The following is a 20,751-nucleotide window of genomic DNA, read 5'->3' on the forward strand; positions in this document are numbered from 1 at the left end:
GATTGAGAGGGAATAATATACCATTGGCTACTCGGTAAAATTCATGAACAAGTATGGACTTGAAGTGAGACCAATAATAATTAATTTGCAATTAATCTTTAACTAATATTATCCTTCCTGTCTTTAAATGCTTTGGATAGAACCATTGCTTTATACCAGTTGCAAACTAATATCATGGAAGCATTAAACATTCCCTGGAAGCAAGTTACGCCTTAATGCATTTCCAATCAAGAAAGGGGGAAAAAAAATCCCCAGAAAGATTTCCATATGGAGAAGTTTTCATGAGATGAATAAGGCACAATAGAAACACAACTGTTCCTTAGTAATTGTTTCCTTGTAATTGGCTCCCCCAAAAATGAGAAGACAAGCTGTTTATGCCTGTCTGAGCATTTGTGCCGACCGACAAGGCTTATAATTATATTTGATTACAGTAAATCAAACATCACCATTATCTCTTTACAATTGTATCCATTGTTTGAAATTAACAGTTCTGCTACTGCAGTTCCGAAGGAAAGAATTTTTCAACCTTCATCTCCAGACTGCAATGTATAGTGGCCGAGTGTGTCTTGACACTAAACTACAATGATGCATATTTATCTCCCAACAAAAATGCAAGGTCTCTCCCTCTCTTCTTCCTCACCCACCTACCTCCACTTCCACAAAATAAAGCAACCACCTTGCATAGAAACAGGAGAAAAAGGCAGTTACCAGTAGCTACCAGGTTTGATAGAGAGCAATTGCACAGCAAGTAGCAGAATTGAATAAAATTTCAGAAATAAATCAGACTTTGATATTTCTCTTTTGCAAAGGTCCCTCATTACTAAACTGACTTTGCTTCTTCCACTTCCCTTCATTCCAAATGCAGCAACATTAAACCTGTCTATCAAAATGTCTCCCACTAAAATGTCCACTTGCTAAGAGACTAGGGAAGAGCAAACACTTTGTTATGCTATATTTTGCATGGATTTAGGTCTTCAGGTCAGTGCTACCTCCTGGCAATTACTTGGACCAGTCCCCACATTCTATTGACAAAATTTTAGGAAGTGGTTTGTCCTTGCCTTCCTCCTAGAACTAAGAGAAAGCAATAGGTATAAAGTCACCCACTTGGATTCATACCTAGGGCAAGATTAAAATCTACGGACTCCTAATTTTTAACACGTTCCTTAACCACTACACCAAACTGTCCTCTTGCATTATATAGAGCAAACCTATCCAAACTATATTAATGACACCGTAATAAAAGAAAGACAGGGATTTTTGTTCTTGTTAAATCAAAGGTTGTGATTTTTCAGCAATTGAACCTTCCCAGTCTTATGGGTAATATTTTTCTTCTGATATGTCCAGTGAATGATTTGCCGTATCCAAGATGAATGGGTCAATAAATAATACACACAAAGTCAATGAGATCCTTAGGCGTGCTGAGTTTTAATTCTTTCTACCTATGTAGAAATTAGTCTATTCTATTCAATCTGTTCTGATGATTTAGATATTCATTTATACTAATTTCCACTTGCCAAATAGTATTTTAAAAATTCAGAAAAAATATACTTTATTATTTGAATATCACCTTTAGAACAATGACAGACACAATATTTAGCTGCCAGGCTACTAACCATATTTAGGCTTATTTAATGCAACTTTTCTGGCTGAAAATTTTCCTGGCAATTTTTTTTATTTTTTGCCTGCCTCCCCTATAGTGCCATTTCCATTTCTAATGGACACTTAACACACTTTTCCTACTTAATGCTCTTTTGAGAGGAAGCATTGTTTTTCTACCATAAGCATCATTAAGTTATTACCTGGATTCTGAAAAACAAAAGTACACTGCCTTAATTAATCATGACCCACTTTATAGTTAACCAAAAGCATTGATGAAAAAGCATTTCACCAACATGTACTACATGCAGAATGTTTTGAAAGAATGCATTTAAAAATACAAACACAATCTAAGGGTGACTGTGAGGACTGGCAGGATAAGAACTGGGAAGGGCTGAAACAGTAGAAGAATAAGTCTGTTATCTTACAGACACACTTCAAGCTGTCATCTGGAAGAGATTTACAAGGAAAATGTCCCTTGCAGGGTCACATGTATGTCTGAAGGAAGACCCCCTTCCACTTAAAGTAAGACTTGTGTGACCACATTCAATTTGAAAAGGCTCAGGAAGGCATAACCTCTAAGGGTGACCAGTCAGCAAGGAACAGTTTGTATATTAGATGGAGTGTTTAGTATAAAAAAAATTTTTAAAAAATTTTTAGAAGCAGTCTCTGCCTCTTGAAACAAAGCAGTCTTTCTAGGATTGCACTGCTCAGGCCTTTCATGCATGCAAAGTAAGGTGAAATTATAAGAAAGCTCCAGATGCTCAAGCAATCCCTTATTAAAAAAATACACAAGGTTAGAGATTTGTTCAATAACATAGTTGTTATTTGTTTTCTTAAATATTGCCCTTCTGCAAACATTTTAGATACCCGATTGGAGAAGGTTGCACTACTGCTATGATTTCATGATAATATGCATAGTACATACTTCCAGAGAACTCTTACCTGATTTCCTTGCTTATATAATAAAATGTGAAGGAAATGTTAAGCAAGACTCCAGGTTTAAACAATGAGCATAACAATTTTAGAGTTGGAAAGAATAATAAGCTTAGTCAAGGTTTGCTCTTCTCAATAATATCAGATTGACAAGAATACGGTGCTAGTTCCAAGCAGGTACACTCCACATAAGATTTCTACACACAGAGAGACACATAGATATGCATATGTATGTGTGTGTGTGTGTGTGTGTGTGTGTGTGTGTGTGTGTATACAAATACAAGTCATATACAAGTCATATACAACTCTGATTACCCACTAATACATTTATTATAATTATCATTATTTCCAGCCAACTCTGCCAATAAAATGTAATTAGATTGCAATCAACATAGCTTAAGGGCACCCATTTGGAAAGGATTCATATAGTAAAATTCTAATTAATTCATATATTACTCTATGGATGAAGTCCCAGAAGGTAAACTTTATGATATAGACTTAGTATAAACCAACACCATCCTAATGCTGGGGTGGAGAAGTATGACTTGAAAATGTTCCAATATTTTTATTACATATTTATTGAAAACATATCACCCAAGATGAATTACAAAATAAATAATGAAACAATGAATGAAACTATTTTTTTTTCCTACAGCAAATCCTTCAAGACACTTTTAAGAAGCAAAAAAAAAAAAATCATCATTAAAAACCTGTAGTAAGGGAAGAATACCTTCAACAGGCAACTTTAAATGCCTGGAGGCTATGAAGATCTGGATGACCATACACACCTTTTTATTTATTTATTTATTGGTTCAATTTATATGCCGCCCCTTTCTGGAGACTCAGGGCGGCTTACAATGCGTTAAGCAATAGCCTTCACACTTTTGTATATACCTGCTTAGTAGGGCTTTCGCCCCCGCCCCCCGAAGCGGTGTCCTTTTTTATACAAAGTTAGCTTATTGCCCCCAGAAACCGGGTCCTCATTTTACCTACCTCGGAAGGATGGAAGGCTGAGTCAACCTTAAGCCTGGTGAGATTTGAACTTGCAGTAATTGCAGGCAGCTGGTGTTATTTAACAGTGCTTTAGTCTGCTGCGCCACCAAGGCTCTATTATGTTGAATTTTATCCATCTTTGCTTCTTGTTTAAATTTTATATACAGTTTTTATATTTTAATATTTTACTTGCAGAGTGTCCCTTCTGTGAGGGAGATGGGTAGTTTCTAAATTTGAAAAATTAAGTTAAAAATTGTAGTTTTGTTATGAGTCTGTTTTGGTGGGTATGAGAGATATTTAACTTTAGGGGTCCTTGGTGTCCTCTGAGCTTTGTTATTTTCTTGTAGACGTTTCATTACCCAAACTAGGTAATGTACTGATGATGTTACCTACTTTGGATAATGAAATGTCTGCAAGAAAACCAAGCTCAGAGAACACCAAGGACCCTTCATTTCAACCCTGAGCTACAAAGATTCTCCTTTATCAGTATTTAATGTTGTTTTTGTTATTTATCTGTTTTTAGTCTCCCAGAGTTATTCCATATAATATCGGTAGCCATACGAATATAATAAATGTGTGGCAGCCATTCCTGTGGAGATCATAAGAAACTACACTAAATTTAATTATGGCAAACTAGGTAGAAGCAAAATGGGATCATCTGACATCCTTTCTGTGGGTTGTTTGCCACACTTCTCTATATGGAAAGCTGTTTGCCTACAAATAAGTTGCCATGTCAAATTAGCCTTCCATCTGCTCACGTTTCAATCATCCAACACTGCAGGAAACTATATTCAGAAACAGAAGATTCATTCTTATTTATCCCCTTTTAGTGGGGTTGCCACCCTAAATAAACTTTGTCAGGAATAAGCATAGGTATGTGCAACATGAGTTGCCCTCTAGAAACTGGGTCTAAGATTACAACTTTAGTCTAAATACATTTATAAAAGATTAATATTTTTTTTGTAGTAAACCTAACTAAGGTGGCAGTATATATTGATAGAAATCCCATTCATATTTCTGCCCTAAACTGTTTATCTGTACTTGTCAAAAAGTAAAACATTTAGCAGTCCTGATGCAATTAAATGTTGCTCACATCCGGACTATTTTTCTCTACTATTTCCCCCAAGAGACAACTGCTAAAACTTCACTATTTCCTTATCTATGTCTAAATTACAAATACTCAAGTATTCGAGAGCCGAGGTGGTGCAGTGGTTAGAGTGCAGTACTGCAGCTACCTCAGCCTGACTGCTAGTTCAGCAGATCAGCGGATCAAATCTCACTGGCTCAAGGTTGACTCAGCCTTCCATCCTTCCGAGGTGGGTAAAATGAGGACCCAGATTATTGGGGGCAATATGCTATCTAGTATACGGTCTTTGGTGTAAGCCGCCCAGAGTCCTCGGAGAGTGGGCGGCATAAAAATATGACTAATAAATAAATAAGTACTACCTTCTAAATAAAGGAACCTGGATTTTTTTTTTCAGTGTTTTAGAGCATTTGTCTTAGTTCTTCCCATTAGAAAAGAAACTCCACCAAAAAAAAAATCAAAATAGCTTTCCCAAACATCCTGTCATGGATTGAGGAATGACAGAAGGTACCTATGGAAGATCAAACACTTTTGCTCACCTTTCCTCAATCCAGTAACCTTAAGATATATTGCACTACAATTCCCATCATTTTCAGTTACCCTATGGTGGATAGATTATGCAAATTTCCTTCAGCTATAAGAGCATCAATGTGAGGAAGGCTAATTAATCTATATGGAATAAGTAACCTTTGCTGACTCACTCACTCCGATCCAAAATTAAACCTCGGGCTCTGTCCCAAGCCATCTACCAGATCTAATTTCCATGATATTGCTGTTAGTGTAATTGAGAAACTTATTATTTTGTTGCCTCCAAAAAATCATTTAAAAGGTATAGTTTCCCTGTCCAGTTGTGTCTGACTCTGGAGGGTCAACTAAATGCAAATAATGGTTAAAGGATTTACATCCTTGGGATTAAAAGAAACTGAACAAGGTTTTGGTTTGTGTTTTGTTTTTTTGTTTTGTTTTGTTTTGTTTTGTTTTGTTTATTAAGCATCAGTTCCATTTTAGAAATGATCAGCAGCATGCCAATGTGATTTTCCTCACATATAAAAAGAATGGAACAACTGTATTTTCAGCCTGCATGAAGCTTTACACATTTCTTGCAACAATGGCTGTTACCTTTTCTAGGTGGAGGGTTTTGTTGCTCTGACTTGCAGCAAATAAAGATGCACATCAAAATGGTAGATGTATCTCAATTTATGTGGGCAAGCTGACTTATTGCAGGAGAAACATGAATACTTGAGATGTTCAGGGTTCCAATCACCACCTTAAGGAAAGTCCACCAACAATTTTCATGGAGCAGACATGAACCATCATTCTGCACAACCAGGACATTTAAAAAAAAAAAAACCCTCCTGAACATCTTGGTAGTCCAGTGACCATTTCAGACCTCTCCACAATTCCTTCCCACTGCATTTTGTATCCAGGATTATTTTCTGCCCATTGCACTGCATCTACTGAAACCAAAGGTCAGGTAAATACAAGTGTGTAAGAAAATCCAAAATGTTGACATGGTTCTTGCCTTTTAAGGTTAATTAATTGGCTCTGTGGTCTTGAATCAGAATCCATCTGATATTATTATAACAAGCCATAGTTTGGGTGAGCCTCCCTCATTGTTCAAGTGCCCAGAGCCCTAGTGAAGCTTCCAAGTTGCTTTCAGCGGCTGCCCTGATATTGCAGTAATCAAGCCTGGCAATTCCAAAAGCATGTATCAGTATAGCAAGAAATGGGAAGAGCCTTCTAATGAATCAAAGATGGGGAGAGAATATCAGATTGTCACTTATTAAGTCCACATATTTTTTACTGGACAGGAAGAGATGCGGCTTGAATTTTTTAGAGTTCATCCAGAACTAATCCTACTTTAAAAGGGAGTTGCAAATTGTGCGCTAAACTGTCCTGCACGAGTCTGATTTCTGGCTGAGGGTTAGACACCACTCCAGAATAAGGCACTATTCGTGAATAAATAGACTAATTCACTAATGCTTTGGAGGCCCTTGGCAACCCGTCACTCACTGTAGATGGATGTGCTGCTGAACTGGAGAGAAGAGCGGGAGAATGGGTGGTCTCCAGTGTATTCCAGCACTCAAGGAAGCAGCAACAGGAAAATAAGCTTCTGTTCTTGAAAGCTCTCTACACTTTCTCTGGACACTAAGAGCTTTGCTTTAGGAAATTCACCTAAACAAGCTGGGTTTATTTAGAAAGCCTGTCCCCCCCACCCACCCTGTCAAAATTAAATCAGAAACCAGAAGAGTCTGAGGTGGGGGTGTCAAAGGATGGAGTTTCAGGCATTCCCAGAAATTTATATAAAGAGATCAGTGAAGTGGCACATATATTGCTAGTGTCTGGAAGTAGAAGTTCATTTTGCCATTATTACTTTCAAGATGGAAAGGAAGGAAACAAAATTCAGAATTTAGAAGAAAGCCAAATTTCTCATCATGACATTGGGGTTTCACATACTGTATGCAATTATTTACAGATGAAATGACGGGTCTTAGAAAATTGAAAGTAGAAAGAAAACTGTTTAGTAACCTAGGATAAATCTCTCTGATGAGCTAAACCGTATTTATAAAACGTATTTTTCCCAATCTTCAAAAGAAATTTTCTTAAAGCAGCTTTATAAGAAGTTAAATAACCATTTAAAAACAAATACCTAAACAAAAAAAACCCCACAAATAAATATTAGAAAAGTGAAAATTCAGTTTTACAGGAAATGAAATGAATAAAAAGTCTTTGGCAAAAGATTAGACACAAGGCAATTTTTTAAAATTCTCTGATCACTATTGAGAAGACTGGGACTTATTTGACTCTTTGATTCATATAGGATGGCAGGGGTATCTCATGGAGAACTTTGTGAAATTACAGGTAGTCCTTGACTTACAACAGCTCATTTAGTGACTGTTCGAAGTTACAACGGCACTGAAAAAAGTGACTTACAATAATTTTTCAGTGTTACAACCTTTGAAGCATCCCCATGCTCATGTGATCAAACTTCAGATGCTTGGTAACTGGTTCCTACTTATGACTGTTGCTGTGTCCCAAGATCATGTGATCACCTTTTGCCACCTTCTGACAAGCAAAGTCAATGGGGAAGCCAGATTCACTTAACAACCGGGTTACTAATTTACCAACTGCAGTGATTCACTTAACAACTGAGGCAAAATTCATTTAACAAATGTCTCACTTAACAGAAATTTTGAGCTCAATTGTGGTTGTAAGTCGAGGACTGCCTGTATTTATGCACAGGTAAGGTACCATGATCCGTGGTGGTGCAATAGTTAGAATGCAGTATGGCAGTAAATCACTGCTCACTCCAGGAGTTCGATTCTGACCAGTTCAAGGTTGATTCAGCTTTCCATCCTTCTGAGGTAGGTAAAATGGGGACCCAGATTGTTGGGAACAATATGCTGACATTTGTAAATGCTCAGAGACCACTGTAAAGTATGGTGCAGCTGTATATAAGGCTAAGTGCAATTACTATTGCTATTGCTATCCCTAACAGGGATAGGAAAGCCTTCTCTTGCTGGGGAGGAAGTAGTGAAGAGCACAGTTGATTATCTGTTGCTGTCTTTGTGTCCTTCTAGGGATTTCTGAGAATCATCTGGCTGTCCATTGTTAAAAATATCGGTGATGTTGGTCTAGAGCAGGGGTATCCAACCTTGGCAACTTTAACACCTGTGGACTTCAACTCCCAGAATTCCCCAGCCAGCATGGCTAACTGAGGAAATTGGGGAGTTGAAATCCACAAGTCTTAAAGTTGCCAAGTTGGACACCCCTACTCTGGAGGGATATTCAGATGGATCCTTTCTTACATTCTATGAAAATTGCTGGGCAATATAACATCCAGCTTAAAGCTGAAATAGTAATAGAATATTCAGCCACATTCTAAAATACCTTCCCCCCCCCCCCCCCCCCGAGGAAAGAACAGATTTGGTATTCTAGCAGATTCAGTGAGATTCCTTTGCCTGGGACTTTCAATTCATTTCAAACTGATTTCAAAATTAAAAGCTGTAATACAAATTTAAATAATACACAGGAATCTAGAATTTTTGAAGGGCTACAACTTCCTCTCATGAAACCAGAGCTAACTATCTGAAATAAAAATGGAGTTCATGACAACTTCAAAGAAAACCTAACCCCACTTCAGACAATGAAATAGATTGAATACAGATTTATAAAACTGAAAGCCACAGTGTTGCCTTACTCTACACATCCTCTCAAAAAACTATTTCAAAGATCTCAGGAAAAAAAAACCAAAAATTCTAAGTGTGGGACAGGAAGCATAATTAGCTAAATCTCTCAGCTTCAATTTTCTTCACAATTTTTAACAACCATTTAGTCCTAACTTGCATTTTACAGATCCTCATTACAATTTCCTCCAAGATTTGCAGAATTAAGTCAACTGGGAGCAGTAACATTTCTTTCTTTTTATTTTATTTTCCATCTGTCTTTCCTCCTGTGCATAGGATATATTCCCAGTCAAGGAAGTCTTGCTTTGTTTTGGCTTTCTCACAAGCACAATCAAATGTCCATAGGCAAATATGGTTCATATTATTTAAATGAATTATTCCATAATTGATGGGTATATTTGTGTGTGGAGAGCACCTAATTAACAAAGTTAAAATTGCAGTGGCAAGAGAGGTAGATGTTGAAAGGAAGCAACTAGATGGCTATGAAGTCACTCGAAAAAGAAAGGAGGAAAACAGGATTGGAAAGACAAGTTACAAAAAGTACTTAAAAGAACTTCTCATCCAGCTTTTCTTAATTTCATGGACCAAAGGCAAAACAAAAGAGGTGTTGTTTTTTACACAAAACCCACACCTTCTTCTCCAAAGAGCAGTTTTCCAGGAAGTACCCATATACAGTGATTACTGAAGAGCACCATCAAAATATTTTCTCCAAGAAGAAGCAGCACATAAAATCAGTTCTCAGAGGAGCCCTAAGGAACCACTTGGGATGAAAAGGATGGAGTCCAGAGGAGAGGAGAGGAAAAAGACACATCAAGTTCTCCTCTTAGGCACTTATTGAGAATGAGAAAGACCCATTGAACCTAGGGGACCCTATGTCCATGAGGACAGAACTGACTCATTTCCTATTGGATATGCTTTTTCTGAAAATTTGGACCAGGTAAGAAAATAGAATCGAATGGAGCATTGGTTTAAAATGAGGATTTGGAACAACAACAAAAAAAAAACTCTGATTACTCCCAGGCAAAAGTCTAACAGTGTCAAAGAAGAAAGTGGGAAGAGGAAATGAAAAGGGGGAGGCTTTTTTCCTCCAGTGTATGACATTCTGGACAATGCCAGAGGCAGGAGACTTTGCAAGTCGATTTGAATCTGAAAGACTATCCTTGTTTTAAAAATATATAAAACTCAGTTTGAAGGAGGAGGAAAAAGAAGGAAAAAAAAAGAAGTTTTGGCTGTCAAGCTCCATTGATTGACTTGTCTGTACTTTTGACAAGAGTGATTTGCCCCCAACAACAAATAAGCACCTAGAGTAAAAAAAAATTGCTACCGGCAACAGAAACGTTGGCCTCCTATTGCTCTGCTTGCTGTTTATGAAGAATGAGGAGAGTTGCTGCTGCTGCCTAGCCATCTCTGCCCATTCCGACATCTGCCTTAATTTTTCATCCCTCATTTCTGGGCAGGATGATTTTCAAATCTACTAAAACTGAAAGCACTCAAATTAATTTCAAAGATTGGTCCTCAAGCAGTTATGAAATTGGCCAATGAACTCCTCTTCAAATTAGTATGATGCACATTCAATGAGGAAACCAGAGTTAAATGGTCCTTGGTTTGCCTTTGAAAAAAAAAAAAGAGAAAGGACTTTGCTCAAGCTTTTTAATTTTTTTTTTAGCAATTCTGATTTCTAATGAAACAAGTTCTAGTCCAGAACCCAGAGCTGCAGGTGTTCCTATGCCTTATTAATCCTTACAGAAAACATGCAACAAAGTTGTGAAGCACCACATTTTCATCTCACTTTTAACATTCATGATGATTTGAGAGAATATTAAATTCCAAGAGTTGCTGAAAGTAACTCCCTGCTTTGCCTACTTCCACTGGTTCAGTGTGCAGACAGGAGGAAACAGCTGGATGAGTATTTCACATTTCATTTTGCTGTAAAATGTGCATATTTACTAGTACATAATTACAGCACTTCCCTGTCTGAACTTAAAGAATGGCCTGCCAGATTTACAATAGCTAGGTCCAAATTCCACACCTAATTCATGTACAACTAACTGACCTAACACAGATACACAATTTGAAGAATTTAGAAGTGACAGAAGTGACTTGAATAATTTTGTCCAATTACTCAGACTATGTGTTTTGCCAGCTTTCTCACCATTGGATCAATACTTCCAGTTTAGAGGAAACATTTCACACCTTGTCCCCAAATACCCTGACTGTCATAACACCGTCCTACTATGCATGTCTAAAAATAAAGACTCCCTCAAGCAGAGCTCCGACTCTTGATGACTGTATGGCCAGGTTCATGCAATTTGCTCAGGAGAAAATCCAGCAGGATTTACTTGCCAGGAGGCTGCATATGATTTCCAGCTTCATTTATAGAGATGCCATTACACATTACAATTGGGAATTTAAATGGAAATAAATTCCACGGGAATCTATATATGCTTTAAAGTTCTAAGTGCTTGGAATTGTGGCCTTAAGATGATGAGACTGGCACTACAGTATTCATTCTTCTGCAAACACTTTGAGAACTCTTTCTCTGGCATCTGACCTCAGACAGGAGCATCGGTAGCCAAAACAGCCTTCTTAAATTGGAAATCTTGTTCCGGATTTAGCCCTGATTTCAACTGCTTGAAACACGATCCTACCTTACCTTCCAAGCCAGCTCAGCTCACTTTATAACAACTTCCCAATAGGTTGCAACATCTCATCCTCTACTAAACAAGAAATCGCACGTGGCCCAGCCCTAAAGTCTTAACACGTCCTAGTAATTTTGATACACCGGGGAGATGAACTCCCTGTTGCCTCTTCCACGAGCCCATCAGATGGAAGAGAACAGAATTCAAATTTGTCGTTATGATCACGACAAATAATCATTCTGTCTGCTGATAACAAAACAGCCCTCGTCTTCCTCCCTTCCCCCTTCCAATTCGTCTTCCAAATGTATTGCAAAGTATTCTATATATATATGGATGAACTAATATTCCGCTTAAGGAAAAGGCAACCCATGCTGAGTTTGAATCCTAAACTCCGCGTCCGCCCATCTCTCACCGCCTGGGCCGCGCAAATCCACACCAATCTGAAGTCCCTAAAACCAAGGATTCCCTACTTACCTGGAGGATGTTGGGGTGCCGCAACCGTTGCAAAAGGACCATTTCCTTGATGATCTTATAGGAGGCCAGCCTGTAACAGTCCTCCAGAGACCCATAGAGCTTGACGCAATGCTCGATGTCGTGCCCCCCAAAATCGACGGACTTCAAGGCCACCGCCAGGCTCTTGTTGAGCACCGCTTTGTAGACCGCTTTGGTGTAGCCGGAGCCCAGGTAATGGACCTCGGTCACGTTGCTGATGTCCCGGCATCCCAACCGAAGCGGCCCGAGAGTGAGTTCCAGCTTGGATTCGGGGACCCAGGGAGCCCCGGAGGCGACGAGAGCGGCCGAACTGAGCTGGAGCCCCCGTGGGCTGCGGTCGGTGGGCGAGGAGGGGAGCCTCGGCGGCGCGAGATCCATGAGCCGCCTCTCCAGAGGTCGCACCGCCGGCCGAGACTTAGCAGCGGCACCCGCCGCTCCGGCTCCCGTTTCTCCGGGCTGCTGTCTCTGTTGGTACCGCAGCACCTCTTCGTAGCGCTCTCGGATCTGCCGGGCTAAATCCCAGCGCCGGTGACGGCCGCCGCTTCTCCTCGCCGCCTCCCACGACCTGTCCCGAGGCGAGCCCGCCAGCGAGTGCGCGATGCCCGCGTTTCGCTGCTGTTGTTGCTGAAGGGGATCAAAGGCCGGGATGAATAAGAGGTTGAGCAAAGTGCCCAGCAAGAAGGAGAGGCAGAAGCCAGCTGCCACGGCCAGCTTTTGCCGCTTCATTGCCCTGCGATGCCTCCACAAGCGAAGCTTCCAGCCGGGGCTCCCTTGCCTTCGGGATCAGCTTCGCCGCCGTCTCGCTTGCACCATTCCAGATGACCGAAAGACAGGCAGGCAGGCAGACGGACGGACGGACGGACAAACCCCGGCTTCACTCAGCCCTGCTGCCTCGCCACTCCTCGGCGAGGCGAGCTGAAGAAGCCCACATGACACTTGCCTCCTGCCTTGCCTTTACCCGCCCTGAAAGTCTTATTATTAGGTACACCCCAATGAGGAGGGGGGGGGAGGAGGAGAATTTTTACATACCCAAAAAAAAATAAAAAAAAATTCCAAGTGTGCTACATTCATTGTGACGCCAACTGATTGACGGCTCGGCCTCGCCAGTGGAAGAGGGAAAACAGCAGAGAGGAGAGCTGGGAAATGAAGTCTTCTTGTCGCAGGTGGCGGCCACAACACAACGGGACGGAGAACTACAAGTCCCAGAAACGCTCCTTGACGCTCCGGGGCTGGAGAGGCGGCAGGAGCTCGATAACGGTGTCGCCTCCCAAAGACGGTAGCTGAATGGAACGGGACGGTAGGGAAAGTATATCCCGCTTGCGCGATCGGAGTCGTGTGGCGCCCCGAGAAGGCAGAATAGGGAAAACGAAGCCTTCGGCCGGGCAGAAAGATAAGGCGCCTTCAAGGGCGTCGTCTCTCTCTCCTCTCCGAAGAGGATTTGACGTTTTGCCCTCCAACGTCTGTCACAGCCCCGCTGTTTCTACATTGATCCCGAGGAGAGGTGTGGGAAAGCCGGTTGCGTTTTGCGAGAAAGCGGGAGGGAAAGTCAAATGAAGTGGCACTTCCCAGCCTCGTTTCAGGACCTTCCCAAAGTCATGTTTATCCGAGTGTTTATTTCTACGTATGAATTTGATTTTGCCGCCCTGGGTTTTCGCGAGTATTTATAGACCTGCATCCTGTTCACACGACCAGACAGTTCCGTTTTGACAGCCTTTAGGAGCGTTACTTACAGACGTTCCGGAAATCTTTGGCGCCCGCGTTTAATTACTCGATTTTTTTAATAGCCCACCTTTCAAAAATCTGTACCAACCCCAAACAGAGAAGAAACGAGGAGAGGCGTGTTTCGTTTCTTTTATTTATGAAACGCTTTCCCGTTAAAAAAAAAAAAAAACAGCAAGTCGGCAGTATATTTATTTAACTCGTGCTGCCCATCATGAACCTCAAGCACATGTGCTCGTACATGTGATATATGCCGCGTAGTTGAGCCTCCCCCCCACACACATACACTTTAAGACCAAATGACCGAATTGTCCTCCCACGAAAGTGATTTTTTTCCCCCATGCCCTTCGAAATGCACAGCGAAGGGATGTCAATCAATCCCTTACATTGGTCGCTCTACCGGGCTGACAAACAGATCGATTTGTCCGGTAAAATCAGCTGTGAGTGTAATCCTCGAGACTAGCAATTTTAGTAAAATGAGAGCAACCTCAAGCGGTAAATACGGGTAGGGGAGGCTCCTCAATGATTGTATTCCCATCACAGGCTTAGCCAGAATCATTCATAGGCCAAGCAAGCAACTGCATTTGCATAATTTATGAAACTTGTTCACTTATAACACTGGTTTGAGCTGGGGAGGAGAGGGAATCCTAGACCATTTTGTTAATCAATGGTTTGGATAATATGTGAGAACTCGGGAAGAAAATCTGTTGTTGTTCTAGATGCGGTTTTATTTTTGTTTGCCTCCCAGAGTTGATTGCAAGGGGGTGTGTATTAAATTTGCATAATAAAATAAATGAATTCAGTCGTAACATAGATCATAGGAATGCAAAGAATTAAATGTCATTACCGTCCATTCATGTATTAAGGCATAATAGAGGTAACTTCGCTCTGGGATGATTTGGTAAGGGCGGAGTATCCGAATTAGTAATATCATTACATGAATTGTGATAATAAATAGGGTTAATTTCACGTTGTGGGAATCATAACCATTTTTGTTGAACGAACTGTAGGGCACGATCTGGCCATCTCTCTTCAAATATACTTTTCAGGCCATTCCGTTGTTTGGCTTAAAGGGGCCCTAAATTTCTTTCCTGAAGTCTTTAACAACATTAAGGTTTTAGACTTTACTCAAAGTATAACTTTAAGAACGAATTGATATTTTAAAGCCACGTAATAAAGGCCATTTCCCTCCTCTTCGTCCTCCCTCCCTCTTCCTTCGCATAACTGCAGAAAATCACGGGGTGTGTATGTGTGTGGAAAGTAAGCTTTCTTCTGACAAGATATTTAAATCAATGGGCTTCTCTATTTCGCCACCAGAGCATAACCGAGGGGGGCAGGACCGGATAAAAATCAGATTTTAAATGCACAGGCAAGCTCCGTTGAAACGGGTTGATTAATCGCAGCGGCTCGCTGATTACCCGGCCAAAGGTGCTTAGAGCACGCACGTACAAATATTGCTCAAGGTGGATTGCGAAGTTTGTGGGGCGGAGAGAAATAAAAGCTTTATTTGAGCGCCTTTATCTCCTGGGAAGGTTTATGTGAGAAATTTACAGCTCAGTTTTCCACCTATAATCTGGCGTCGCCCGAGGCCAAAGGGTTTTAACTCCCATGGAAGTGGGGGGGGGAAAGATGTGTATATAGGAGGGACGTGTCGAAATTCATTGGACGGCGTGCTAAATTTAACGGATCGATGAGGGCTTCAAGGAATCTGTGCTGGCTTGCCTCATCCTGAGATTCTGGGGTGTGCCAGTCTCCAACACTCATCTTTCCTGCTGGCTGGGGACGATGAGCCTTGTAATCCCACACATCTCATGGCCATCTGTGGGCTGGGCGCAGAGCGATTTCACCGTCGGGCTAAGAGTTGGGAGCGGGTATACAAATAGTAGACAGTTTTCTGGAGGCTTTTAAATGTAAAAAAGAGAGACAAAGAAAAATTAGGAGCGCTCCCTCTCAGTTCCTTGACGACCTCTCCCGGTTCACAGGCTTGGGCGCGCTGCGGATTTTTTTTTATTATTATTATTTATTTTAAATCCATAGAACTCCGCTTCTCCCCCTGAGCGTTGCCCTACCCCTCATTAAAGTCCTCAGCCGGGAGCTCTGTGTTGTGGCTACCGCGGGAGGGATGAAAGGGCCCCGCCGAGATCTGGTGGGGGTTGAAGCTCTGCGCCCCTCCTGCATCTCCCGGGCTCGGCGTGAGGTCGCCGCAACTCTGCTGGAGACTGGCCGAAGCCGAGTGCTAATGGTGTGCTTATCTACACCGGGCCGACGCTGTTAGCAACTAATTAACAAATGAAATTAGTCCCAGAAAGAACACAAAGGGAGAGTGTGAGTGAGTGAGTGAGTGAGTGAGTGTTTGAATTGTGTGTGTGTGTGTGTGTGTGTGTGTGTGTGTGTGAGAGAGAGAGAGAGAGAGAGAGAGAGAGAGAGAGAGAGAGAGAGAGAGAGGAGAGAGAGAGAGAGAGAGAGAGAGAGAGAGAGAGAGAGGGAGAGAGAGAGAGAGAGAGAGAGGAGAGAGAGAGAGAGAGACCGAGACCCAGCTGAAAGTGCTTTGAATTGAGAAAGTTATAGCTGGAGAGCGCCATTCGGGTCGCCGGCACAAAGCAAGCAAGACGCGCCAATTAAGGCACTGTTTGAATTGTCTGCCAGGGGAAGAGAGTAAAAGGGCGGACAAGCAAGAACAAGAATCGGTGCCCGCTTAATATCTTGATCAAGGGGGCTCTGGATCCGGCGATTTCCCTTGTCGGTACTAATTGTACAAGGCACAAGCTGCCACTAACATCCCGAACGCGGAACGTGTCCCTTCTGCAAAGAAAATGCTCGTGCTTGAGAAAAGACAAGCAGGCTGTCTTATTTCGTTGTGATACTTTTAGCCCGATCTGCTTTAATGTGTCCAATGATGCCAGTAGTACTTTTGTAACAGCTCTTGACTAAATTGGGCTGAAAAATAATGAAATGCTTGTTTCCCCTCCGCCCTGCTCTTCGTTCTTTCTTTCACCCTCCAACAAGACAAAAAAATAAATAAATAAAAGCTGCTTGAAATGCCTACCTGTTTTAAAAAGCAACCTTTTCATACGTTGGGGTTGCCGCTCCATAGCTTGTCAATGGGATTATGGGAGACATGATTGCCTGAGTTAGTGTTTCTCAGCTTCAGCAAGTTTGTGACTTCAGTTCCACAGCCTAACCCTCACACCCTCTGTAGCCTCCTGAAAAAGTACTACACTTGCTTCTATAGGTAAGAATGATCGTGATGGTTCTAATGGAATAAGAAGGAACCTTAAACCTGCCAAGAATTGTTTTTCTTTAAGGAGTCATAAAAATCTGCACTGGAAAAAAAAAAAAAACTAGGCAGTGGAAACAGGTGCACAAATGGCTAAGCCAAAAGATTGGAAAAGAGATAATTTTCAAGTGTAACCAAGAAAGATTGTTGTATGTTTCCTTGCATAAATATGTAGGAAGTTAGCACCCACCCCTCTCCTAGAAGAATGAAATATTTTAGGAAATATTAAAAAGGCAGAATATATTTCCCTGGATGAGAAATGGAGAAAGACAAAGCAGCTCTCACCTTCCTGCCTCCCCCCATACTTTTGTCAATGGGCCAGAGGCAGAAACTCAATCCCCCCACCTTTGTCAATAAACCATCATCTGCAACACAATAGGACCCATCTAGGAACAGAAACTCCCCACATGGCACCTGGGGAGATTACATCAGCCAGCAAGACTAGCTATGACCTTTGACAGCAACCAATCAGGATACTCTTCCTGTGCCCCAGGAAGTTCAAAGCCAGCGAGGGTATAAAACCCAGGGACTCTCAGCATCTCTGCCCTTTTCTGCTCAGGAACTCAAACCATGTGATCCTGTCCACCATTAAACCATCTTTCCAAGGAGTCTCCATGTTTCCAGTGTCTTTTTCCCCACTTGGAACTGAACCCGGAAGGATATTTCTTTCAACAAATATAAATGTTAATAAAACAGTTTAAAAGGATGAATAATTTAAAATAGAAGAATTTAAAACATTTTACCTACTTCTTCCTGAGATTTTAGTTTGCAATTAACTTTGTTAATAGTGAAATAGGAGTGGAAACAAAAATACATAATTAAAACTAGTGTGCCTATCTCCTTTTTTGTATACCTCTAATTCTTAACAGGAGTTCTGTTCAGACAACATATTCCCTTGTAAAAATTCAATATAGAAAGAGTGGCAAGTAGTCCATTCCTTCTATAAATGGTACTGTGATGCCAATGAAGAGCTACCCTGTTTCCCCTAAAATAGAACCTCTCCTGATAATAAGCCCAATCGGGCTTTCGTGCGCATGTGCTAAAATAAGCCCTCCCCCAAAAATAAGCTCTCCCCAAAAATACTTAGACGCATGCACAACCGGTCCCCACCATTTCCTCTGGTTGCTTGCCAAGCAAACAACATGAGGTGAGGTGAGGCAAGGCCGGAGGAGGGGAAAAGGAGAGGTAACATGCTCCACGCACCCCCACACACCCTTATCAATTAATTCCAATTTCTCAAACTCATGAGAAGTTTTTTTTTTATGGTACAACTTGTTTCCCTGCACACAACAGCCAAGAAATGCGACGGAGCTGGAAGTCAGATAAGACGGCGAGAGGAGCCTCATCTTGCTCCATGTGCCCCAAAATATTAAGACCTCCCCGAAAATAAGGCCAAGCGCTTATTTTGAAAAAATATAAGATAGGGTCTTATTTTGGGGGAAACACGGTATCTGATTGTTCATGGATACAGTGCAAGTAGGAGATTTACATATAAATTATCTGCTCCCTGGTGCAGACAAGAGTGCATGGTGGCTGATCAGCTCTCAAGGGAAACAGTGTGCAGTTTAGAGCAGGGGTCTCCAACCTTGGCAACTTTAAGACTTGTGGACTTCAACTCCCAGAGTTCCTCAGACAGCAAAGCTGAGTTGAAGTCTACAAATCTTAAAGTTGCCAAGGGTGGAGACCCCTGGTATATAGAGAGAGGAGGGAGCGGTCACTTTGCCTTGCAAGTTGAATTCTCTACACAAAAATATGTTTGATTAGAGCATAGAATCCTATTCTAGAATCTAGAAGCAAAGTGTTATTTGTTTTCTTGCTTACAAATACATAAGAGAAACTAATTGGATACTGAAAGAACACCTTTTCTAAATAAAATATAATGCATATTGTATTATAAGTACTGCATAATATTATTTAACATTTATTTCTTTGCCTGGTTCTTATGCATAAAGAGTGATTGCACATAATTGTCTTCCTCTGTTTATTCTTACTTCAGTTCTACAGGGTAAAGAGAGATAGTGATTGATCAGAAATCGTGGCCAAAACTTGGAAGATTTGAGCCCGGGTCTATCCAGTTGCAATCCAACCATTCTATCCCCAACTTGTTTATTTACTCAATGCACATGGAATGTTAAAACGATCCATAAACTTATCTCAGAAGGAAGAACTCAGAACATTCATCTCATTTCTGATAGGATCCATATTTAACCCAAAACTCTAAAGTTACAGTGGAATTCTAGTGACATGCTGAACATTCCAAAAGAGAATCTGAATCTGAACTTCCATCAAAAATATGTTCCTAATTTAAATGCAATATTCTTCTAACTGGATGGCATGTCAACCATGAAGCACTAATTAAAAGGGGGTGGGAATCTGATAATAACTTGCAGAAAGAGTCCTTAAAGAAAAAGGCAGACCAATCCAAGACCCTTGCCATTTTCTGTCCCTCAATCTTTTATTATTGTCATACATTCAAATCTTTAAAAAGTGACAAGTGGCGGTGATTCACTCAGAATGTAAACTGAATATATTTCATGTTAATTGGACAAACTAAGATCTTTGATTGCCTAAATCTTGAGAAGGGGAAAGTCTCCTCCTGATCTAAGTTTAGTATTTCTTGCCATGTATTAATTGACCTGCACCTAAAAGTCACTTTTAGGTATTCATGATAAAACTGTACTTTAAATGGTCATGACAGTTGCTTCTTTTTATTTCTTAAAGAGATTTTAATGTGAAATGGTGGGAAATTGTGTACTGCACTGCTGCATCCTGGTACATGATAAACAGGCAATCATCAATAAACAAAAAACTCCTAATTGAACTACTATGGACTTTACAAGCTGTGATATTGAGATTTTGATGAGTACAGTTTTCACATTTCATGGTGTTGAACATGCTGCTCTAATTGTTGCAGATTTCCAGAAAGCATGTATAATCTGAGAAGAAGCACAGAACGATGTCCCTATGCCTGGGTGGGCATAGGGACATCTAAGCCAAATTCAATCAATTAAGTGCCACCTACTGGTGCCTGCTGCTGGAAGCAAATCAAAAGTGCCCAAAGGCCCATATGTGATCTTAGTGTCTGCATATTTATTTCTCCTTTTTTATATATATAGCAATCGTTCAAATAGTTGATTCATTTCAAAATTCAGGCCAAACAAAATTGTCTCTCATCCAATTTCTACTGAAACCTCTAGTTTATTCCCATTATGACTGCTTGTATAATAAAGGCATTAAGCTAACAAATGAAAATAAATAAGCCTTGGCTTAAAAAAACAAACAAACACCACTTACTTTGTGTCCAGTGTTTTGCAGAATCATATTTGTGTGCTTTTGGTCAGAAAATGAATTAGCCAGGAGAAAGTAGGTTGCTAGTCAATAAGATGAAAACTTCACAGATGTGAAGAGACTGATGTTACCCAATTAACTGCTGAATATTTCCAGATGTCCTGCAGGGGAAAAATTCTGATGAAAGGAAGTTGATGATCTGGTTGGGTTATATTAGTACACCATTATTGTTCAAGTTTACATAACGATCATTATACAGTTAAATATAATATTCATTGTCCATTTTTGCTGCTGCTGCTGATTCTACAGCTGAGAACAGAAGAGCAGATACAAATAGCTTAACTCCAAAAATAGTGGAGCAGTTTTCTACTCTAATTTGACTTATATTTTAATGGCAAAATGTGTTATTATTATTATTTATTTATTTATTTGCTTTGGAGCATTTAAAAATAAAAAAAAAAGTCTGCCTGCAAACCAATAGAGCAAAAAGCTCCTTCATGCATTTCAATGTATGATTTGGCCTGAATAGCAATCAGAGGG

The 20,751-nt window shown here is 40.6% G+C and overlaps 1 protein-coding gene and 1 long non-coding RNA gene across 2 annotated transcripts in view; one reads left to right on the top strand and one right to left on the bottom strand.

Annotated features, from left to right (window-relative positions):
• The window catches only part of PKDCC (protein kinase domain containing, cytoplasmic), a 33,870-nt gene extending 21,021 nt beyond the window's left edge, over nt 1-12,849 (bottom strand). The window contains exon 1 of the mRNA XM_070948535.1: nt 11,910-12,849. Within this exon, the coding sequence (XP_070804636.1) occupies nt 11,910-12,653 (744 nt within the window). The 5' untranslated portion in view covers nt 12,654-12,849. The remainder of the gene's footprint in view (nt 1-11,909) is intronic.
• A 309-nt stretch (nt 12,850-13,158) lies between these two features.
• Nucleotides 13,159-20,751, top strand: part of LOC139320294 (uncharacterized) — a 28,539-nt gene continuing 20,946 nt past the window's right edge. Inside the window, exon 1 of the long non-coding RNA XR_011600682.1 lies at nt 13,159-13,224. This is a non-coding gene — a long non-coding RNA (uncharacterized lncRNA). The remainder of the gene's footprint in view (nt 13,225-20,751) is intronic.

This window comes from Pituophis catenifer, unplaced genomic scaffold (genome assembly GCF_029215685.1).
Source record: "Pituophis catenifer annectens isolate HBS135680 unplaced genomic scaffold, rPitCat1.0.hap2 SCAF_1, whole genome shotgun sequence".
NCBI lineage: Eukaryota > Metazoa > Chordata > Lepidosauria > Squamata > Colubridae > Pituophis > Pituophis catenifer.